Source organism: Centruroides vittatus, unplaced genomic scaffold (genome assembly GCF_030686945.1).
Source record: "Centruroides vittatus isolate TY-2023 unplaced genomic scaffold, ASM3068694v2 contig_3169, whole genome shotgun sequence".
NCBI classification, from domain to species: Eukaryota; Metazoa; Arthropoda; class Arachnida; order Scorpiones; family Buthidae; genus Centruroides; species Centruroides vittatus.
Genome location: NW_027122038.1, coordinates 339,265 through 357,885, shown reverse-complemented (window position 1 = coordinate 357,885; position 18,621 = coordinate 339,265). Strand labels below are relative to the sequence as shown.

At 33.3% G+C, this 18,621-nt stretch overlaps 1 protein-coding gene across 1 annotated transcript; it reads left to right on the top strand.

Annotated features, from left to right (window-relative positions):
• Nucleotides 1–782: 782 nt before the first annotated feature.
• On the top strand, nt 783–18,292 carry LOC136973412 (cytochrome P450 4V2-like). Its single transcript, XM_067268135.1, has 12 exons — nt 783–861; nt 6,488–6,610; nt 6,682–6,794; nt 6,849–6,952; nt 7,016–7,207; nt 7,719–7,788; nt 10,014–10,140; nt 10,211–10,408; nt 17,051–17,224; nt 17,285–17,350; nt 17,443–17,622; nt 18,057–18,292. Exons 5-10 carry the CDS (start codon nt 7,102–7,104, stop codon nt 17,342–17,344), a joined length of 735 nt encoding a protein of 244 aa, XP_067124236.1. The 5' UTR covers nt 783–861; nt 6,488–6,610; nt 6,682–6,794; nt 6,849–6,952; nt 7,016–7,101; the 3' UTR covers nt 17,345–17,350; nt 17,443–17,622; nt 18,057–18,292.
• Nucleotides 18,293–18,621: the final 329 nt, after the last annotated feature.

Below are 18,621 nucleotides of genomic sequence, written 5' to 3'. Positions count from 1 at the left end.
CACCGAGTTATAATTATCATTCTCAATGCTTTACTTTATATTTTTACAAATTTTCTTATTTTCTAGCATATTTAAGAGTGCGTTATAAATCGTCACGTTAAGCCAGTGTTTTCATACAGCTTAATATTCATTAAATATTACCTCAATTACTGTTATACTGATAGCTATTTAAGATGAAAAGAATGTTTACTCAGGAAAGTGACCAGTTTTTAAAATTTAAAACTTTTTATATCCTATAAATTTCCTATTTTAAATATTCGTTTAGCTCATAAACACGTCGTTTATTGAAAATAATTTCTTTTATTAAAACATTTTCATTCGTAAAGATTTTTATAAATATTTATTTCTTGCAAACAGAATTCAAATATAAATTACAACATTAATGTACTGTAAGTACTTATAATTCTCGAATAAATCTTGCAAAATCGAGGAAAATTATATATTGCAGTAATCGAAGAAAATAATAGTAGCACTTTACTGCTGCTATTATTTTCTTCGATTACTGCAAAATTGAGGAAAATAATAATTACACTTTAGTTGCTGTAGTGTGATGTTTATTTCGTAAGATTGGCAGACTGTAGATCACGCGCTGTGTAACTCTGATGCTTATTGGCATTTGTCCGTGCCTATTCTTTTAACAGTAATATACACACAGATAGAGCATTATTACGTACCACTTTGAAAAGTGCTGGGCAAAACGAGTATTAATCATGTTTCTGTCAACTTTTCAAATTCTTTTAAGTTTAGTTGTTATTTCTCTTGCGTTGATTTCTACACTAGTGAAGAAATGGAGAAGCGGGAAACAACGGAAAAACGATTCGAGTTTAATATCGTATGGAAAGTCTTCATCTGTGTCTGGAAGTAAGTAAATGTTTGAAAGTTTTCGTTATTATTTTCGTTAACAATCGACAATATTAAAAAGATAAGAACGAATTTTAGTTATAAACATTTTTGCGTATAATCAAAATTTACTTTCACTTTCCCGGCAATATTATATTTAACAGAGAAAAACTATAAAATGCCAAAAAGTGATCCCATAAGGCTTTTACATTTTTCGACTCGGAGCACATTGAAACATAGAGAAATGCATAAACATTCCGGTTTGTTTTTTGTGTGTAAACACTTTAGTGTATGCGCGGGTCTGCGTGGCACGAATTTGTTCATTAGGTTCCAAACTAATAAGTTTCACCAATTCAAAAATTTCAGAATCTTTCAGCTATAAAATTTTTTTGCTTATTGGCGAGTTTCTAAAATTTCGCAGAGAGATTTTCGTGTTTGGTGAATTTATGCTAATGAATTTTAATAGTTACAGGTTGAGAGTATGGAGAGATAAAAACTCGAGTGTCGTATCTGGTCGAACGTAACGAAGGTTTTATTCGTTGTTGGCATTTGAAATTTATTTTTATGAAACTTATCTGTAACCTCATAAAAAGTTTTTGCCGTTTAATAATAATTAAAGAAATAAAACGTTTTTTTGAAAAATAACATATAACAGACGGCGCCGAAGGCACATTTTAAGAGCCGCCGCAAACTACAGGAAGCGAGAGCTAGCGTACGCTCAGTCGCGCTCTCAAGCCCCGCCTTTTTTCCCATGATGCTATGGGCCATTTTTGCTAGGTGAGCTATTCGGGCACGAAGCAGCCGCAAACTACCCAACGTTTGCTCGCGTGACGTAGTCCACATGACCTGGATTCCACAGATGTGGATTGGCTATAGAATAAAGATTTTATTACAACCTATACTTGTAATCAGTCAGTTTTCGTTCCGAACTTTGAAACAGCGTGGGAAAAATATGCCTAGTAGTCAAGCCTAACTAGGCTTAAGCCTATTTATAAATAGCTATTTACTATTTTAATATACAACGTTTATACCATTTTCTTTTCAATACTGAATGTATTGAGGGGTCCGCTATGGGTACCTCTCTATAGTCGAAGTCGGCTAGATCGGTCAATCCGATCGCATCCACGAACAGGGTCGTCGTGACGTTGAGTGGTGTATTCTCGAATCGAAAAAAAAGTCTGAATGCCGTTATTACGTGTTTATTTACAGCTAAGTACAATTATATATACCGAAAGTATAACAATGTCGATCGTGGAGACAATGGTCGGAGCGCACGAGGTGGACGTCCGAACCGAAGCACGTCGAGCCCAAAAGTGGTTAGCCTCGACCCTGACGTCACGCCGGTTGGGGACGGTGGTCAGTCGCAGTGTTGCCGACCTGCCGCAGTATTAATCATGTAATTTACCGTACATCGATAAAATTCTATTATTTTTTTTTCGACGTGTGGCATGTTTATGTAGTCATCCATTTTCCCCTGCTCTCTCTTGCTAGCGTAATGCTCTTGTTGTTGAATTCTGTGAACAACGAGAGTACTCTGGTATCGCTACTCTAGCAAAGGAAAAACCACGTGAGCAAGAATAGAGGGGCGGAGCCTTTGACGTCATCGGTTGTGCTAGGGCACGTTTGCTATCATTTTGCTCTCGCAAAGTGCTAGTTTTGCGGCGGCTCTAACGTTGTTAGGAAAGTTAAGCAACTGGTTGCTTGAGTTTTAACGTTCGGTTTGAGTTTCTAATGCTTAATTCACGATTTTTTTTAGTAATTTTAATGCATCTGAGATTTATCTATGTAAAAGTGGTTTTTATATTCTTATTTTATAAAGTATTAATACTATTATTCTTGTATTTTTTGCATTAAAACCAATTCTTATTGCTTATTCCATAGAGATTTAACACGTGTTTCATACTTGAAAATACAAAAACTTTTTTTTGATTTATTAATTTTTCTGTTGTTTCCTGACATGAAACAGGATTTTAGACTTATTTAAACTAGTTCAGTAACGCTGTATCAGCGTGTAGTCGGAACGAAGCCGCTCGCACCTTTATTTTCTAGATTATGAGGGGAAAAAGAAAGAAAAAATCATTTGTTCTAAACAATATATTTGATTTCTATTGGATCATTTAAAGCTACAAATATAAGGTCAGAATAAGCCATTAATTAATTGCTATACCAACGTCTCCCGAAATTCTGGCTTTCACTATGGGCCTTGGACTTACAGATTGACTCGTAGCGACTTTTATTGTAACTCTCTAAAAATACTGAGTCAGTTATTTTTTTCACTCGACTCAATATAACATAGGTAAGACCGATAGCTGTCCCTTTTTTTCACTATATCTATTTCGATTTTTGGAAGAGTTAATCCTTGTGATTTATGTATAGTCATCGAGTATGCTAAGGTAAGAGAAAACTGTCTACGAGATCGCAATATACTGCCATCGTTCGAAGAGCGTATCATGGGGATTATTGGAAACAGATTACCATAGATAAAAGGTCCCCGATAGCTATCGAATTCCACTAAAATAATCGAAGGAAGAGCTGGAGAGCGAGTATTAGGAGCATATATAATGTAGCGTATAGTTCCTAGTGAACCATTGACGAGACCTCCTTGCACCCATAAGTTGACTCTCGGCATGATTCTGGCGCTAACTGAGAGATTCAAATACTCGGAGAGACCAGGAGCCGAGTCATCTGCGGACGAAGGCGTAGCAATATCTAGAGTGTTTTCAGATGCTATATAACCAAGAGGGCATCCAGTTGACTGCAAGTAGTTTTCGTTGCTTTGTTTAACTCGCTCGTTTGTTGAATATAGCTCTACTGCCGTTTGGAACTGATCAAGTTCATCTCTGGATAAATAGGCTCGATTTCTTGTCGTCAGAATGTTCAGATCTATATCAGAGAAATCACCCGAAGCTAGATGTTGTAACACATCTGTGAAGGAACTGTCTGCGCTATTTTGTCTATGAGAATTACTAAGTTTAATGAACATCTCAAAAGAATCAAATGCGAATGTAATGTAATGTCCCAACAAGGTCCCAACAAGGTAGGGACCTTGTTGGGACATTACATTATAAAAAACACGCTCATCTTTCTCGGGGTTTATCTCTCTCAATCTTCTCTCGATCATGTAAAGCATTCTTGCACCAATCATTGATATTTCATCGATGATGATGAATTTGAGCAACTTCATCTCAATCTGAAATCTCTGCGCAGCTTCTCCATTTAGAGATCGAAATTTCGTACTAACGATAGGAAGACGAAGAAGAGAATGGATCGTAAAGCCATCAATATTGATCGCTGCTGCTCCACGTTTTAAAAAGAAGACTTGTTTAAACTTATTATTCTATAAAGATTCTTTATATTTGTTGTGTATCTATTGTTAGCGATAACATTTACCTTTCAAAATTACCGTTTTAATGCTTGTGATATTTTCCGATCACTAGATAACGCTTCTACACGAGCGTGCAGTAAGTGACTAACACTAGACTTCGTGCATTCATTGTCAACGTTATAACTCTAGAATGAATTTTCCGATTTTGATGAAATCTTCTAAGACGACACACCATCGCTCATGGATGAACTGATAAAATTTCAACTGTCAAAAATGATCCATACTGACGAAAAACGCGATCTTCGTTTTGACCTCTGTCTCCAGTTCTACAAAAACAGATCATTTTTGAGAGTTGAAATTTTAACCAGTTCATCCTTGAGTGATGCCAAGTCGTCCTAGAAGATTACATCAAGATCGGACAACTCATTTTAGAGTTATAATGCTGACAAGGAATGCACGAAGTCAAGTATTAGTCGTCTTTTCGTTCCGACAACTACAAGCCGTATGTTATTTTTCAATTTAGTTAATTTTCTTATATTTGGTTAATGGTTTAACTATGTAGTTGAGTTTCTTTATGTAGTATTTTCCGGAATTAGTTATTTTTGTGATACTGTACTTAGACATTCGTATCCAGCTAATTTTCAGCATTGTTTAGGTGTTATCTGTTATTATTCTCTTCCAACAGGCTCGTTTTTTTCGTTAACACGTATGAAATACTCATAAGTGGAAAAGCAGCAGCACAAATTATTGTTCGAGAATTGTTCATTTTATAAATCATCTCACCATAAGCAAATGATTGGCAGATACTCGTATGCCGCGTGAATGCTGGACAAGTAATAAGCACTTAGCCAAATAATTTGCCGAATACCGAACACGTGGATGCACTTTAATAAATCGTGTAACTGACTTGTCAGTTAACTGGTTTTTATTTCTTTATTTTCTAATGTTACTATCATGCTCATTCGACGTAAATAAAATAGTAATAAATTATAGAGATTTTAACTCGTACAATCCGAGCATTCAAATTACTACAAATTTCTAGCGCAATCTGCCAATTTTTAAAGACTTTTATTATTCTTAATCTTCTTGTTTCATTTACATTACAGTGTTTTTATAACAATACGTTTACTATTAGTCTTAACAAAATGCCCAGCTTCACAGTAATATATTATTTATATGGGATATCATATTCGTACGAGAATGAAGTGGACAAACATTCTTGTGGCAGCCACTCAAAGTAACACGTTGTGATAAGTGACTATTCTGCCGATTTTAACGAAATTTTTCATATTAATAGAAATAATAAAGTGACGGGTTGTGACGGAGGCCGAAGTTTCAAATTCGACGTCGACCGGTACATATAAGAAGTTGAATGCCATTCCCCAGTTAAGTGAAAGAGAAAATTTCGCTTGGTAATAACGCAAAAGAAATATCAGGCGTTGACCCGTGTTCGGAATACGGTGAACCTCGTGCAAATTTTTTTGAACACAATTTTTTTTTCATTTTTTCGAAAAGATAATCATGTATATATTAATTAACCTATAACAGCTTAACGTATTATCTCCAGCACAACATTTATAATGTAATTTAAAGCGGTTTCGGAAGAAAGGTAAAAAGATGCTACTCATGCAGAGTGGCAACTCGCTTAAACTTTTCCCATCCGTTATAATGTAAAACGGGTTCGCGAGCCGTTACTTCGCTTCAATCAAAAACAAAGCGCTTCTAGTTTACTGAAGTGTCTACAATACAAACAAACACAATTTAGCAGTGAACTTATAAAATATCCAGTAATTATTCGAAAATATTCATTATGCATATTCTAACATGGTGAATGAAACTTATTTTAATAAATCGAACATAACAAAAAAAAAAATTTATGAAATACGATACATAGATATTAGGCTGAAATTTTAAATAACAGAAAGCTATAAATTAACATTGTCTTCTCATTTTCTGTCTGTCATCCTTGATTTCGAGAAGAGGGTGAAATATATGAAAGACGAGACCAGAGATGGAAACCGTCGGGCGACCCTGAATAACTATATACAAATATTCGTTCAAAATCAAAAGTCGTGTTACTTCAATTCAAATATTTTCCCCCGAAAAGGTTTTAAGTTGATGACCGGTCCGACTCTAATGTTCAATTGAAAGTATGATGTACGAGAGCAACCCACTACTAATTTGTGACGTATAGCGTATATTTCAATCTAAATAAATTAAGAATATGATGAAAAATTGCAGACCGATATTTTGACCACGTCACAATAAATAATTGCTAGCTATAGTTTAAAAAAATTTTTATAACAAATATTATTCTTCCAGAATGTGAAGACAATGGTCAGGAGCTGAAAATGAATCTTCCCTCTATGTCCTTTTTACCAATTTCGTGGAACATTTTATTCTGTCAACGTAACAAACAATACCACAATTCTGACATGGGCATATGTATGTCATTAATATTTTATTGGGTATTTTGACTGTTTATAAATATCTAAATATTTCTCGTATCTTTACAGTTTTTTTAAATTTAATAGCTGGACTCTCTATGCTATTCCCAAACGAGAAAGTTGCCTGCTTAAACATTTTTGGATATAAAGTAATTTTTTTCTTACATCCAGAATCTGCAAAGGTAATAAAACATACCTAGTTATGCAATATATTCATTACAAATGGAAATATACAGTATTACGTTTTGTAGGAAGTGTTAAGAAGCAACAGTTTAATCAATAAGGATTTTTTTTATGACTATTTAAAGCCACTTCTTGGAGACAACAGTCTTCTGTACAGGTAATGCATTATTTGATATTGAGTTTAAATATCGTTGTTTACAGTTTTCTGAATTTAATTAAGTTCTGGCGATAATTGGAGAAGAAGAAGAAGAATATTTAGCTCCACATTTTCAGCTTCGGAATGTGAAAGATGATCAAAATGTATTTATGGAGCATTCAAACGTCTTAGTGGAAAAACTGAAACAATTGCAGGAAAATGAAATATTCGATGTCCTGGAATGGACGAAATCTTGCACTCTCGATATAATTGCAGGTATTATTGTCTAATGTAAAATATTTAATTGAGAATCATAAATATCAATTTGTTCATACGTAAATATTAAATAAAATATTTATTTTGTTCACTTATTGCTCATCACGTAGAACAAATATGAAATGAATTTAAAAAAATTATATATATATATGTTACTGCTAGAAAAGTAAGCTACTGAACTTCCCTGAACAAAACCAACAACAAACGAAGTCAAGAATTCAAACAGTTTTTTAACACATACACGTTACACGATAAATACGGACTTAGTCGCGTGATATTCTGACACACAGGACGACTTTTCTTCTGGTGTAGCCGCCATTTTTATTAACTGTCCCTGTCTGGCGACAGTAGTTAGAACTAAAGCTGATTATAGGCTAAAAGGAAACAGTACTGTTTTCTTTTCATGTGAATGTAGTGTTTCCTGCGGGGTTTTCCCGAAACTGATTATCATTTTGAAACGACGTATATTTATTTATTTAAAAAATATAAATATCAATTTATTTTTACGTAGACATAGCTGTAGGAGTTTCTCTACATTCTCAGACTAAGAACGATCAAGAATATGTGTCTACAATACACAGGTAAGGAAAATTCGCTTCCAGATATATTTCTTTATTTTTTAAATAATATTTACAAATGTAATATCTATATTAAATAATATAATGCTACTTTTTATCTGATGAAATTTTTAAAATGTACAATTGAACTTCAGTAGAAAGTATATGAAGCATTCTTGGGAGAAGCCGAGGGCTCGGGGGGTAAATGTTTTAAGCCCTTCGTTCGGCATCGAGGATGGTAGATCCTCGATCAGCGTCACTGGATGGCTGGATCCCAGCGACGAGGGAGCGGATTAGCCGACAGGATTCGTTCTCCGAAATAAGACAGGTCGACAGGCTAACAAAGAACAAATATTTAATAAACTAACATAAAACATACAATACAGTAAGCTAATACACTACGAGTTGGTCTACCTTTCATATGTGACATGATGTTCCGATATTATTTCTATTCAGTCTATACGACGGTATCAGATAGACATTTAAGCCTTATATCTACGTCTAACTTAAAATCTAAGTTGACAGAGAGAGAGAGAGTTTATATAATATTAGCAAACAGAATACCCCGTTAGGTGTTTGTCGGATGGCGATGCCTTCGGGACGGTCGGTTGACGTTCCGTGAAGACGACGAGTGTGAGGTCCAGCAGGGAGTCGGTCTTCTTCGGCGATCGGGTGCGAGCCCTTTATATACGCGTTGCGCGTGATGATTGACTCGGATAACATTGATTTGATGTGTTCTAAGTTTGACTGGTGTCCGGGGTTTGCCGATATGAGCTATCAAGAACCGGACGATCGGCGAATTGTGGATATTTTCTATCCGTTATCGTGGCTCGTCGTACCGCATAATTTCGTCAGTTTGACAGTTTCTCATCATTAATAATCGAATGTTTGGACTAAGGTTGTAACAGAAGTACAAACATCGTAATAATCGTTGACTCGAAGGGATATTTGATCGGTTTTATCTATCGGAATATCGAGAGAAAAAGGATGTGTGGGTTGTTCCTACTCCAACATTATAATTAAGTTAACAAGCTAATTAACTCTAACTTTTCTAGATCTTCACAATTCTAAATTTTGATTGTTGATCAATCAACCGAATATTAAAAGTATGTAACTTATGAATGAAGTGTTATTGCTATATGTTCTGATTATAATAATGAGATGTTAGAACAATGTGTAGAAAGAAGCCTAAAGGGAATTACGTTTCTAACGAATCAAATGTGTCAAGCAAGTACGTATTAAAAAGTTTAAAATCAATTTAATTACAATAATAATGTTTTAAAAGTAGACTTCGCATATTTCGTTCACACGGGAGACAATATGTAACATAAACGACTAAAGTGTGACAGATCAACTTTTTGAAATGCATACCGTTGTAATAATAAATAACTAGTATTTATCCATCTTTTTGTTTTTCTCCTGTTGCCTCAATACTAAAGGAGAAGTCTTTATGACAGCAAACACTTAACGTTGAAATATTTAATTAAAATATAAAAATATACAATCGAGCAACTTATTTCTAATAATCCTCAAAAATAAATTAATTACAATATGAAATAACTGCAAAGTTTCCTCGCATTTTTTGAACACGAAAATAAGAAAATAACTGTTACACAAATTTATGACTTAAAGCAGGGATGGGCAACCTTTTTCTATGTAAGGGCAGCATTTTAAGACTTTTGAACTGATGCGGGCCTCATACACGAGAAAGAGAGGAAAAAAAAAATGTTGGTAAATCAGAATTATTTATTCATATATAATTATAAATTAGCATAGGTATACTTAATTTAGCTTCTGGAACTGATGTAAACGTAATATATTGGAAATATTTGGTTAAATATTCGTCACTGCTAGTTTTAAATTAGTTTCCATGTGTCTGTTAGCCGGTTTCTTGTTTTAATTTTTACTAAATTCATTGCGGGAAAAACTATTCACATACATAAGTTGTAAAAATAATGTTTGAATTTTTGCTGCATACTTCCTTAAGCTGGGAAATTCATATATTTATTCACATTTTATGCGTCGCGGGCTGCATGCGGCCCGGGGGCCGCAGGTTGCCCATCCCTGACTTAAAGTAAATTTTATATATTTTAAATTATTTCAATTTAATATATTTCTATTATTATACACGAAACATACTGTGTTAAAATTTATGTAGATTTAATAGTTGACGGTACTTTATTTCTTATCCAAGCTATAAATTTGAATAAACCATTTTTTATATAATAATAATTTCTATTAAAATTTAGAATTCTGAAATATTTTCCTGAATTACTACTAAATCCAATGTACTGGCTTTCCCCAATTTCCTTCATGAGTAAAATGGGGAAAAATTACAAAAAAGACATTGAAATAATTCATCGTTTTGACAAAAAGGTAAACTCAACTGGACAATGGAATTTTTGTTTTTTGATTTAAGTAATTAATGATTTAATTTAATGCGTAGGTGTTCGAAAGAAGAAAAGAAAATTCTGTAAAAGAAATGCGAGAGCAATATTCCTTAAACAAAGAAACACGATATGAAGAGGAACCAAAGACGAAAACAAAACAGCGTATTATCGATTCACTGTTGGATCTTCATTTCAAACAAGGTTTACTGTCGGAAGAAGACGTTATCAGAGATATGGAAGGCGCTATTTTCGCGGTAGGCATAATTTACCAAAGGTATAATCGGAAATAATTATATAACCGTGCACGCATGTATTTCAATGATATTATTTTTATTATTCTGAAGTAACGCTTTTGTAAACAACGTATTGAAATATAAGTAATTCCACAAACAGTTAACTCGGCGACAAAAATTATAACTAAAGTATAACGTAAAACCTATTTCAAGAATAATCATAATTACTTTCTTGTAATTGGAAATTGTATTTAAGACGTTTGTGAAATCATCGCATTTCATTTATAATTAATTATTATAGTTAATATTATTTGTAATTTCGGATTAGTTTATAATTTTTAAACATGGGAAAAATTTGTAGTTTTGAAATCTGAATTTTGTCCTTTTACATTTTTATTATGTGAAATATCATTGGAAGAAATCTCAGATATGAAACAAAAGGTTTATTTATTATTGTATATAACTGTAGGAGAGGTATAATTTTGACGATTCAAAAATGTGTATCTATTAGAGGTTTTTAAACATTCCGAAGCAGATTATTACATATAATTAAAGCTGGAAATTCGGATGAAAAACGACAGTCGTACCTTATCTTTTCGACTTCATATCTGGTCGATATCGAATGCGGTTTTCACTATTTAGTATGTAAAATAGTACTTTGTAAATTTGTAACTCCGTTCTTTGGTAACAATTATCTGTTATCAAATTATCTTCTCGAGTATTAGTTAATCAAATTTCTTTTATAAACACGATTGAAATTATTCGAAGCAAGTATTATCTGAGACGATGACCGAAAAATTTTGTAATCCGGAATAATTCGAATTCGTAATTCCCGAAAACGTCGTAAATATACGTCGTTACATTACGATATGAAGTGGGTTGTCGTTAGTCGAGACAATTCAAGCTGGCCGATGAGTACTTTGATTTTTCGAACGACTAATTTAACGTTTATTTCGTGCATCGATCGAAGACGTTTTGTTCGTGAAATTAATCTGATAATATCGAATGTGGTGAAAAGAATTTTTAGTTTAATCGAAGATCAAAAACTTCGTTTGCAAAGGCGTGCATGTATAGCATTCTATTCTGTTAACTATGTTTAAATTATAAACAGAATTGTTATAATGAATTATTTAGAATTTTATTCACCTTCTTTGCTTGAAACGCTTTTGTAATCTCTTTCTATTTACGTCGAATTTCATATGCTTCTATGTACTGTACAGTAGATTACTAACACTTCACCAGGGCCACCCCTAGCTTTTGCGGGGCCCGGGGCAAATCTGAAATTGCGGAGCTCTTTCTAAAAATAAACTAAGTATTAATAAAAAACACACTAATAATTAAAATACTGTAATTAACGTTAACTGTTCAAAAATTTTATTAAACAAAATTGCGGAAATTATAAACAAAAAACAGAAATTAATATGTTTGTGTTTATTTATCTTTATCTTAATTTTTTATGACCCTTTCGCACTATTTCATGTAATAGTAATTTTGCGGGCTTTTATTTCAGCAAATTCTTTTATTAAATCATCGAAATTTAATTTTTCACGTATTTCCTATTCAATAGATAAAAGTGTGAGATTTGTTAACCGTTCCTGTGACGTTAAAAATTATTTACGAACAACAATCAGTTTTAATTTAGAAAAACTTCGTTCTGCCGATGCTGTTGAAATCGGAATTGTTAATAATATTCTTAAACTAATGGCCAGATTTGGAAAAGAGTCGTGCATATTTCTTAGCATATTCAAGCACTGTACTGGTGTTGTATTTTCACCATTTTTAATCTAAATCCTGCAAAACTTTTTAAGTTGGTCGTCTTCTATTGTTCGTAATAGTGGAATATTGCAAAGAAAACCGAAAATATTAATATGCTTTTCAATTTGTTCAAATCTTCCTTGTAATAAAGATATGGCTTGATCTGCTTGAATTGCTAAGAAATAATTTCTGTAGAAGTTTCTTTCTGGATCATTTACACATTAATCTGCTCTTGCTCCTTCATAATCAAATAAACGTTTACGTTTTCTTATTCTTACGGTTTTTAATTTGTTTGAAATATCAGTTTTTTCGCAAATATTATTTGCTTTCATTTTAGATTTTAAAAAACCATTTCTTCTAAATTCTTCAAAAAAATCTATTAACCTTTTTAAAAGCTTAATTACTAAACTCAAATCACAATTAGGTGATTGTACAGTTTTACTTACTGTATCGACTGTCAATAATAATTCGTATCAAATAATGTAGATAAAACAAATTCAAAATTAATTGCATAATGAATAAGGAATCTGTTTCACTTTTCACACTAGAATCCTCTGTCACGTCATTTAATTCTTCGAATGCTGTTATAATTTTGTCTAAATCAAATCTAACTGTCTTCACAGAATTTATTCGGCATTAAAATAGCCCATTTGTGAGCAGACGTGGAAAATGGTGTATATAGCCTTGAAAGTGTTCCAAAAAATGTCATAGCCATAGGAACCGAAGAAGCCATATCACCTATTAATAAATTTAAATTGTGCGCAGAACATGACACAAAAAATGCTGTCGGATCGTTTCCAAAATCCTTGCTTGCACGCCTTTTCTCTTGCCCACCATGTTAGCCCCATTGTCATAAGCTTGTCCACGGCAATCGTCCAAAGAAATATTTAAAGTTACATAATTCAAATTTAATAATTCGTAATACATAATTTAAAGTGACAAAGTTAATTACATAATTCCTCTGATAAATCAAACCCTGTACTTTTTGGCATAGGAGAAAAACCGATAAAATAATCATTAATTTCAACTTCATTTCGTTTTTGTTCTACAATTCGAACAATGACAGGCAATTGTTCAATACGACTTTTATCGGTAGTACAGTCTAACTGTACTGCATAATATTTACTTTTTTTATTATTTCATTTTTAACTTTGTTTGCCAACAGACTAATTATCTCATTTTGGATTCGCCAACCTAAATAATGATCGATTGTTTCTTTATCTTTGATACGTCTTATATGTTCTGCCATTCTTGCGTCGAATTTTGAAATTAATTCACTTAAACCTAAAAATTTACCATTATTTTTTGTAAAGATTGTCTGATTCGTTCCACGAAGTGCATCGTTGTTTTTAGCTGAATATTGTATACAAAATTTAATCTTTCTAAGAACTTCACGCCAATGTTTTGCATCTGAATTTAATTGTTTTTGATGAAAATCGTTAATTATTTGTTCTTTTCGCAACCTATTTTTAGCTCCGTAAAATCTTTAAGTGATTTTCTGTGTGGCAACGATAATTCACGTTCATTTAAGCGAGTTCCAAGGTGCTTCCAGTCAGAAACGCCTTCATTTACTAATGCTAAAGATGATCTTGACAATTGGTTAGGACATAAATAGCAGTAAAAACAAAATACTTTATCTTTTAGTTTTGAATTGAGAAGCCATTTAAATGTACTTTTGTATAATAAGATACATTAAATTTTCTACCTCGTTCATCTATGGGAAAATCGTAATTTGTTACTTGAACAATTCTTTTATTAATTAATAATAATCTAATTTTCTCAGAAGGATGAGATGGCCATGTTTCAGGATCGTCTTCCAATATAGTTAATAATTCTTTAGTTTCCTTGTTTGCGCTAAGAAAAAATCTTCTTTACCTTCATCATTTATAGCTCCATTTTCATTCAGTAATGAAGGCAATTCTTTGTATGTAGTTTGTAACTCTTTGTTTTGTACACTAGTGCTAGCTATAGCCAGGTCATTTTCTTCGTTATCAGTTTTAAAATATTTTAAAAGACTATCTTTTTGACGACTAAATCTCTTTTATTTTCGGCCCGTTTTCTTTTCTGGTTACCATTTAAATAATTTCTATTTTTATCACGATCTCTACTCGTACTCATTGCTAATGTTCTAAATCTTAGAAAAAATAGAAAATAAAACTTGAAATAAAAAATGAATAGAAACACAGAAATTAAACAAGTAAAACGGAAAAACCGTATTTGGGACAAGACTATGTCTCGGAGACTCACTACTAAGCGGAATCACTTTGATGCTCAAGGTGGGTCTCGTTCTCATTCTCCGATCTTCTTTGGTATCGCTGGTTTTGAGCGCGATCGTTTTAACTTCGTCGGCCACGACCACGATGCATTTTCTGTGAAATTAACCTATCCAATGTCGAAATTTCTCTCCGTTGCGTTGAATTTTTGTCGATGCCTAACGAAAATTTCCCTGTGAACATCACATGAACTATGTATTTGTGTCATGTGCTGAGATTTATATATTCTCTTTTATGTTTTTTGAAAAATTAGCACTGAGGAGGGGTAGGTTGAATATACCAACCCGAAATGCATATGTCATTTTTTAAGAAATAAAGAAAGTTCCTAACTTAAAGTTTGCTGTGAGATCGTCTACCAAAAACCTTTGGATTACAGAGACGAATGATATACATAGAAAATTTCCCGTTTTTGAAAACATAAATGTGGCTATTGTATCGTCAGAAATTATTTTTTTATTTTGCATAAACAATATTCAGTTTAATTCCTATTATAACGTCATCGGATGTAACGACAACTTTAATGTAACGTCTTTAGTGGCGTGGCTACAATCTGTACGCGGCACGTTTCGCTGCTAGGAGGAATTGGTGTGGATTGCGTCCTACATTTTCCGTGATGTCCAGGTTGACCTCGACCACGTGTTCTGCGTTTTTGTTCTGCCGGTAAAAATTAACTGAGAAACTAATCCAGGCAAATAATTTACTTTATTTGGATCGGCTACGCGATATACTCTGAGCCAAATTGCAACTCCTGACATATATATACTCCTTCATACCTCTAAGCTGGTAACACAGGCCGGCAGTATGATTTTATAAACAAGACATAGTCTTGTCAAAAATAATATAATAATTGGAAAATTTGAAAAACTTACTTGTGTCAGTAAAGTTCCAATCCCAAGTTTTAAAGTTATTAAAACTATAACGACGCTTTTCTCTATTGTTTTACAGTAACGGAATGGTGAACACCTTACGGTGCTTAAATTATAACATTTTAGTGAATGTAAAATGTTTTTTAAAATGTTTCCGTATTCACGGTCTAAAATAGTACACAGATTCCTTATAACACAACAACAACAACAACAAATTTGAACTTCAATTTCTCCACTAGCGAGCAACACTCAGGCACCCGACAATTAATTTAATAATTACAACACCGGTACTTTATTAGCCACACAGCTACACACTGGTCAGCATTGACCGGACACACTAAAGGGAATGCACAATTTCTCTCTCTCTAGGCGGAAAGATCTCACCCGAATTCTTAAGTCTACAGTTACATAACACACCTGACACGTGTGACAGAGCTGTGGACTGTACATCAACGCTAGATAATATAAACACACCTGACACGTGCTACAATTCTGTTTAATCGCATATCGAACTTAACAGTAAATTTAAAAAAGTACCATTAAGCAGCATAAATTTGTTCAATTAAAACATTTATTAGCTTACAATACGTGTAGGGATAATGTTGTCATAAATATCTACGGTATCCATCATAATCCTTCTGTTTACGAAACTAGAGAACTAGAAGTAACGATAATGTTCTCGCCTTCGTAACGTCTTTTCGTCCTTTTCTCCTTTCGCGCCGAAACCAACTGTCGTCTTGCCTCACTTCTCCCATTACTTGACCCTCTCTCTCGTTCTCGTCTCTATCGCAACCTCTTGTAAATTTATTGTCTTAACGGTTAAGGAATGTTCCTCGTCTAAACCCCACATTCGGCCATCCTGACAGCTGACATCGTCCTCGATGTCCCCATCTGACCGGTCCTAACCTTAAAACTTAATTTTAAAGTATAATTCTATGTTGAAATACAAGTTGTTACATTTTAATTATAAAGCATTATTCTGCATCCTCTTAAGCGCGGGGCCCGGAGCGGTTGCCCCAGTTGCCCAGCCCTAGGAACGGCCCTGCACTTCACTGCTTTGTAAATTAGGCTTAATCTCAATAATTACGTTTTCCGCGAGAAGTAACAGTTGGATCCATCTTTCCTTCTATTAATATTTTTTTCGATTCCATCCATCAATGCCTGTATTTCGGAAAAAGTGAAATGACGCCTATTTTCCTCTCATCCATTGTCTCATCGAAACTCGTGACAAAAACAATTCGCGCCATTTGAAATTTCCTGCACAATTTTCTTATTGGACGAATCAGCATACTCTCAAAATCAGATAATTGATATTTTGTCGTAAATGATACGAACAGCTACGTGTATTGCAAATGCGATATGTGGCAAATTTTGTCGTATTTCACTATATCTCAAGAATACGACGTTAAAAATAACCCTTTCCTGAATACGGGCCTAGTATTATATTTGGACATTGATGATAATCTACTTTTATATTAACATAAGTAACCTGTCGAAGCTAAATTATACAATTTGTAAATTGAGGATGTTGTGTGTCATTGTGTTTCTTTGTATACAGTTTGAAAGCTTCAAACTTGTTTTTTAAATTTAGCCAGTAGATGCGCGGCAATCACTTTATTTTGGATTGTGAAGTGGTTCACATGAATATGAAAGAAGCGCGGTATTTATGTATGTCGTATCCTAATTTTACAAGTTTATTATGTTTATTTTACTGCAAATGTACATCATATAGAGAGTAATTTCACGTTTAATTTAAATTTTAATATTAGGGTTACGATACAACCGCCCACGCTATGTCATGGACTCTTTATTTCCTAGGAAGATTCCACGAAGTACAAGAGAAAGTGTATCTAGAATTGCAAGAAACTTTCGAAAATGATATGAACAGGGATATTACTATCGATGACCTGACCAAAATGACGTACCTAGAATGCGTAATTAAGGTAACATTTTAATGTTTTTAAATACACTCAAAGATCAGTTTCATATATTAGAATTTTCAGGAGTCGATGAGAATTTATCCTCCTTTCCTTTTATTGGAAGAAAAAATCCTTCGGAAATGAAAATAGGTAAATTCTGAACATCTTGCAGTTTGTTTTCAAATAATAATATTTTATATTTGTTATTGACTCGAAGCATTAAATCGTTGTCATCGAAATAGGTAATTACGTGTTGCCTGCCCATTCGACTCTTGTCATAAATATCTACGGTATCCATCATAATCCTTCTGTTTACGAAAATCCGGAAGTGTTCGATCCAGACCGTTTCTTACCCGAAAACTATAAAAATCTCCATCCTTATGCATTTCTGGCATTTTCTGCCGGTCCCCGAAATTGTCTCGGTAAGTGGTTAATGAATAAATACAACAAGTAAAACGGCAAAGCCGTATTTGGGACAAGACTATGTCTCGGAGACTCGCTACGAAGCGGGATCGCTTTGACGCTCAAAGCGGGTCACGTTCTCATTCTGTAATCTCTTTTTGTCTCGCTAATTTTGAGCGCAATCGTTCAAATTTCGCAGTCCGCGACTACGAGGTCGTCCACGATGCATTTTCGGTGAAATTAACCTATCCAATTTCGGTTCTCGACCCCCAGAGTATCTACAAGTCTGCTTTTTTTCTGCGCGCATGATTTTGGCATTTAATACTTTGTACCAAATTGCAACTCCTGACGTACTTTTTCATACCTCTAAGCCGTGACGGCAGTGCGATTTTATAAACAAGACATAGTCTTGTCAAAAACAAAAGAATTATTTCATTTGAATGATTATTTACAGGAGGTAAACTTGGCATGATTAAAACGAAGATAGTTTTGGCAAATGTTCTTCGAAATTTTAAAGTTTACTCTTTGGACCCTCAAGATAAGATCGTTACTTCTTTTGAAGGTCTTTTGACCCCAATATCAGGTATAAGAATGTATGTAAAAAAAAGATGTATGTTGTAAGATATGAAATAACATGGACGTTGAGGTAATTTTTATGACAAATACATATAAACATAAGCGTATATCATATAATCTAGACGACTGCATTTATAAACTGTATCGAAATGATTCTACCTATTATTGAACTTTACTCATAAATTGTAATTCATATTTTTATAGATAAAAACGATGAGAATAAAAATGTATTATGATTATTGTTATTAAATCTGCTTTACGATAATGCAATAAACAGCAAAAAAATAGTAATTTATTTATTTATCACATTGAACATCTCTCATATTTAATTTTACGTAAATTGAACTGTTGTTAACGATCTGTTGTTCGTATTTACGTGTATTGTATGAAATGGGCCGAACACATCATTAATTCATTAACTGAATCATCTATGTTGGATACAA

Bases quoted from the DNA above. Each gene is read 5' to 3' on its own strand.
- LOC136973412 (XM_067268135.1), top strand. From the start codon at position 7,102: ATGGAGCATTCAAACGTCTTAGTGGAAAAACTGAAACAATTGCAGGAA. The intron at 10,141-10,210 runs GTAAACTCAACT...TTTAATGCGTAG, and splicing joins TTCATCGTTTTGACAAAAAG to GTGTTCGAAAGAAGAAAAGA. The intron at 17,225-17,284 runs GTAACATTTTAA...TAGAATTTTCAG, and splicing joins ACCTAGAATGCGTAATTAAG to GAGTCGATGAGAATTTATCC.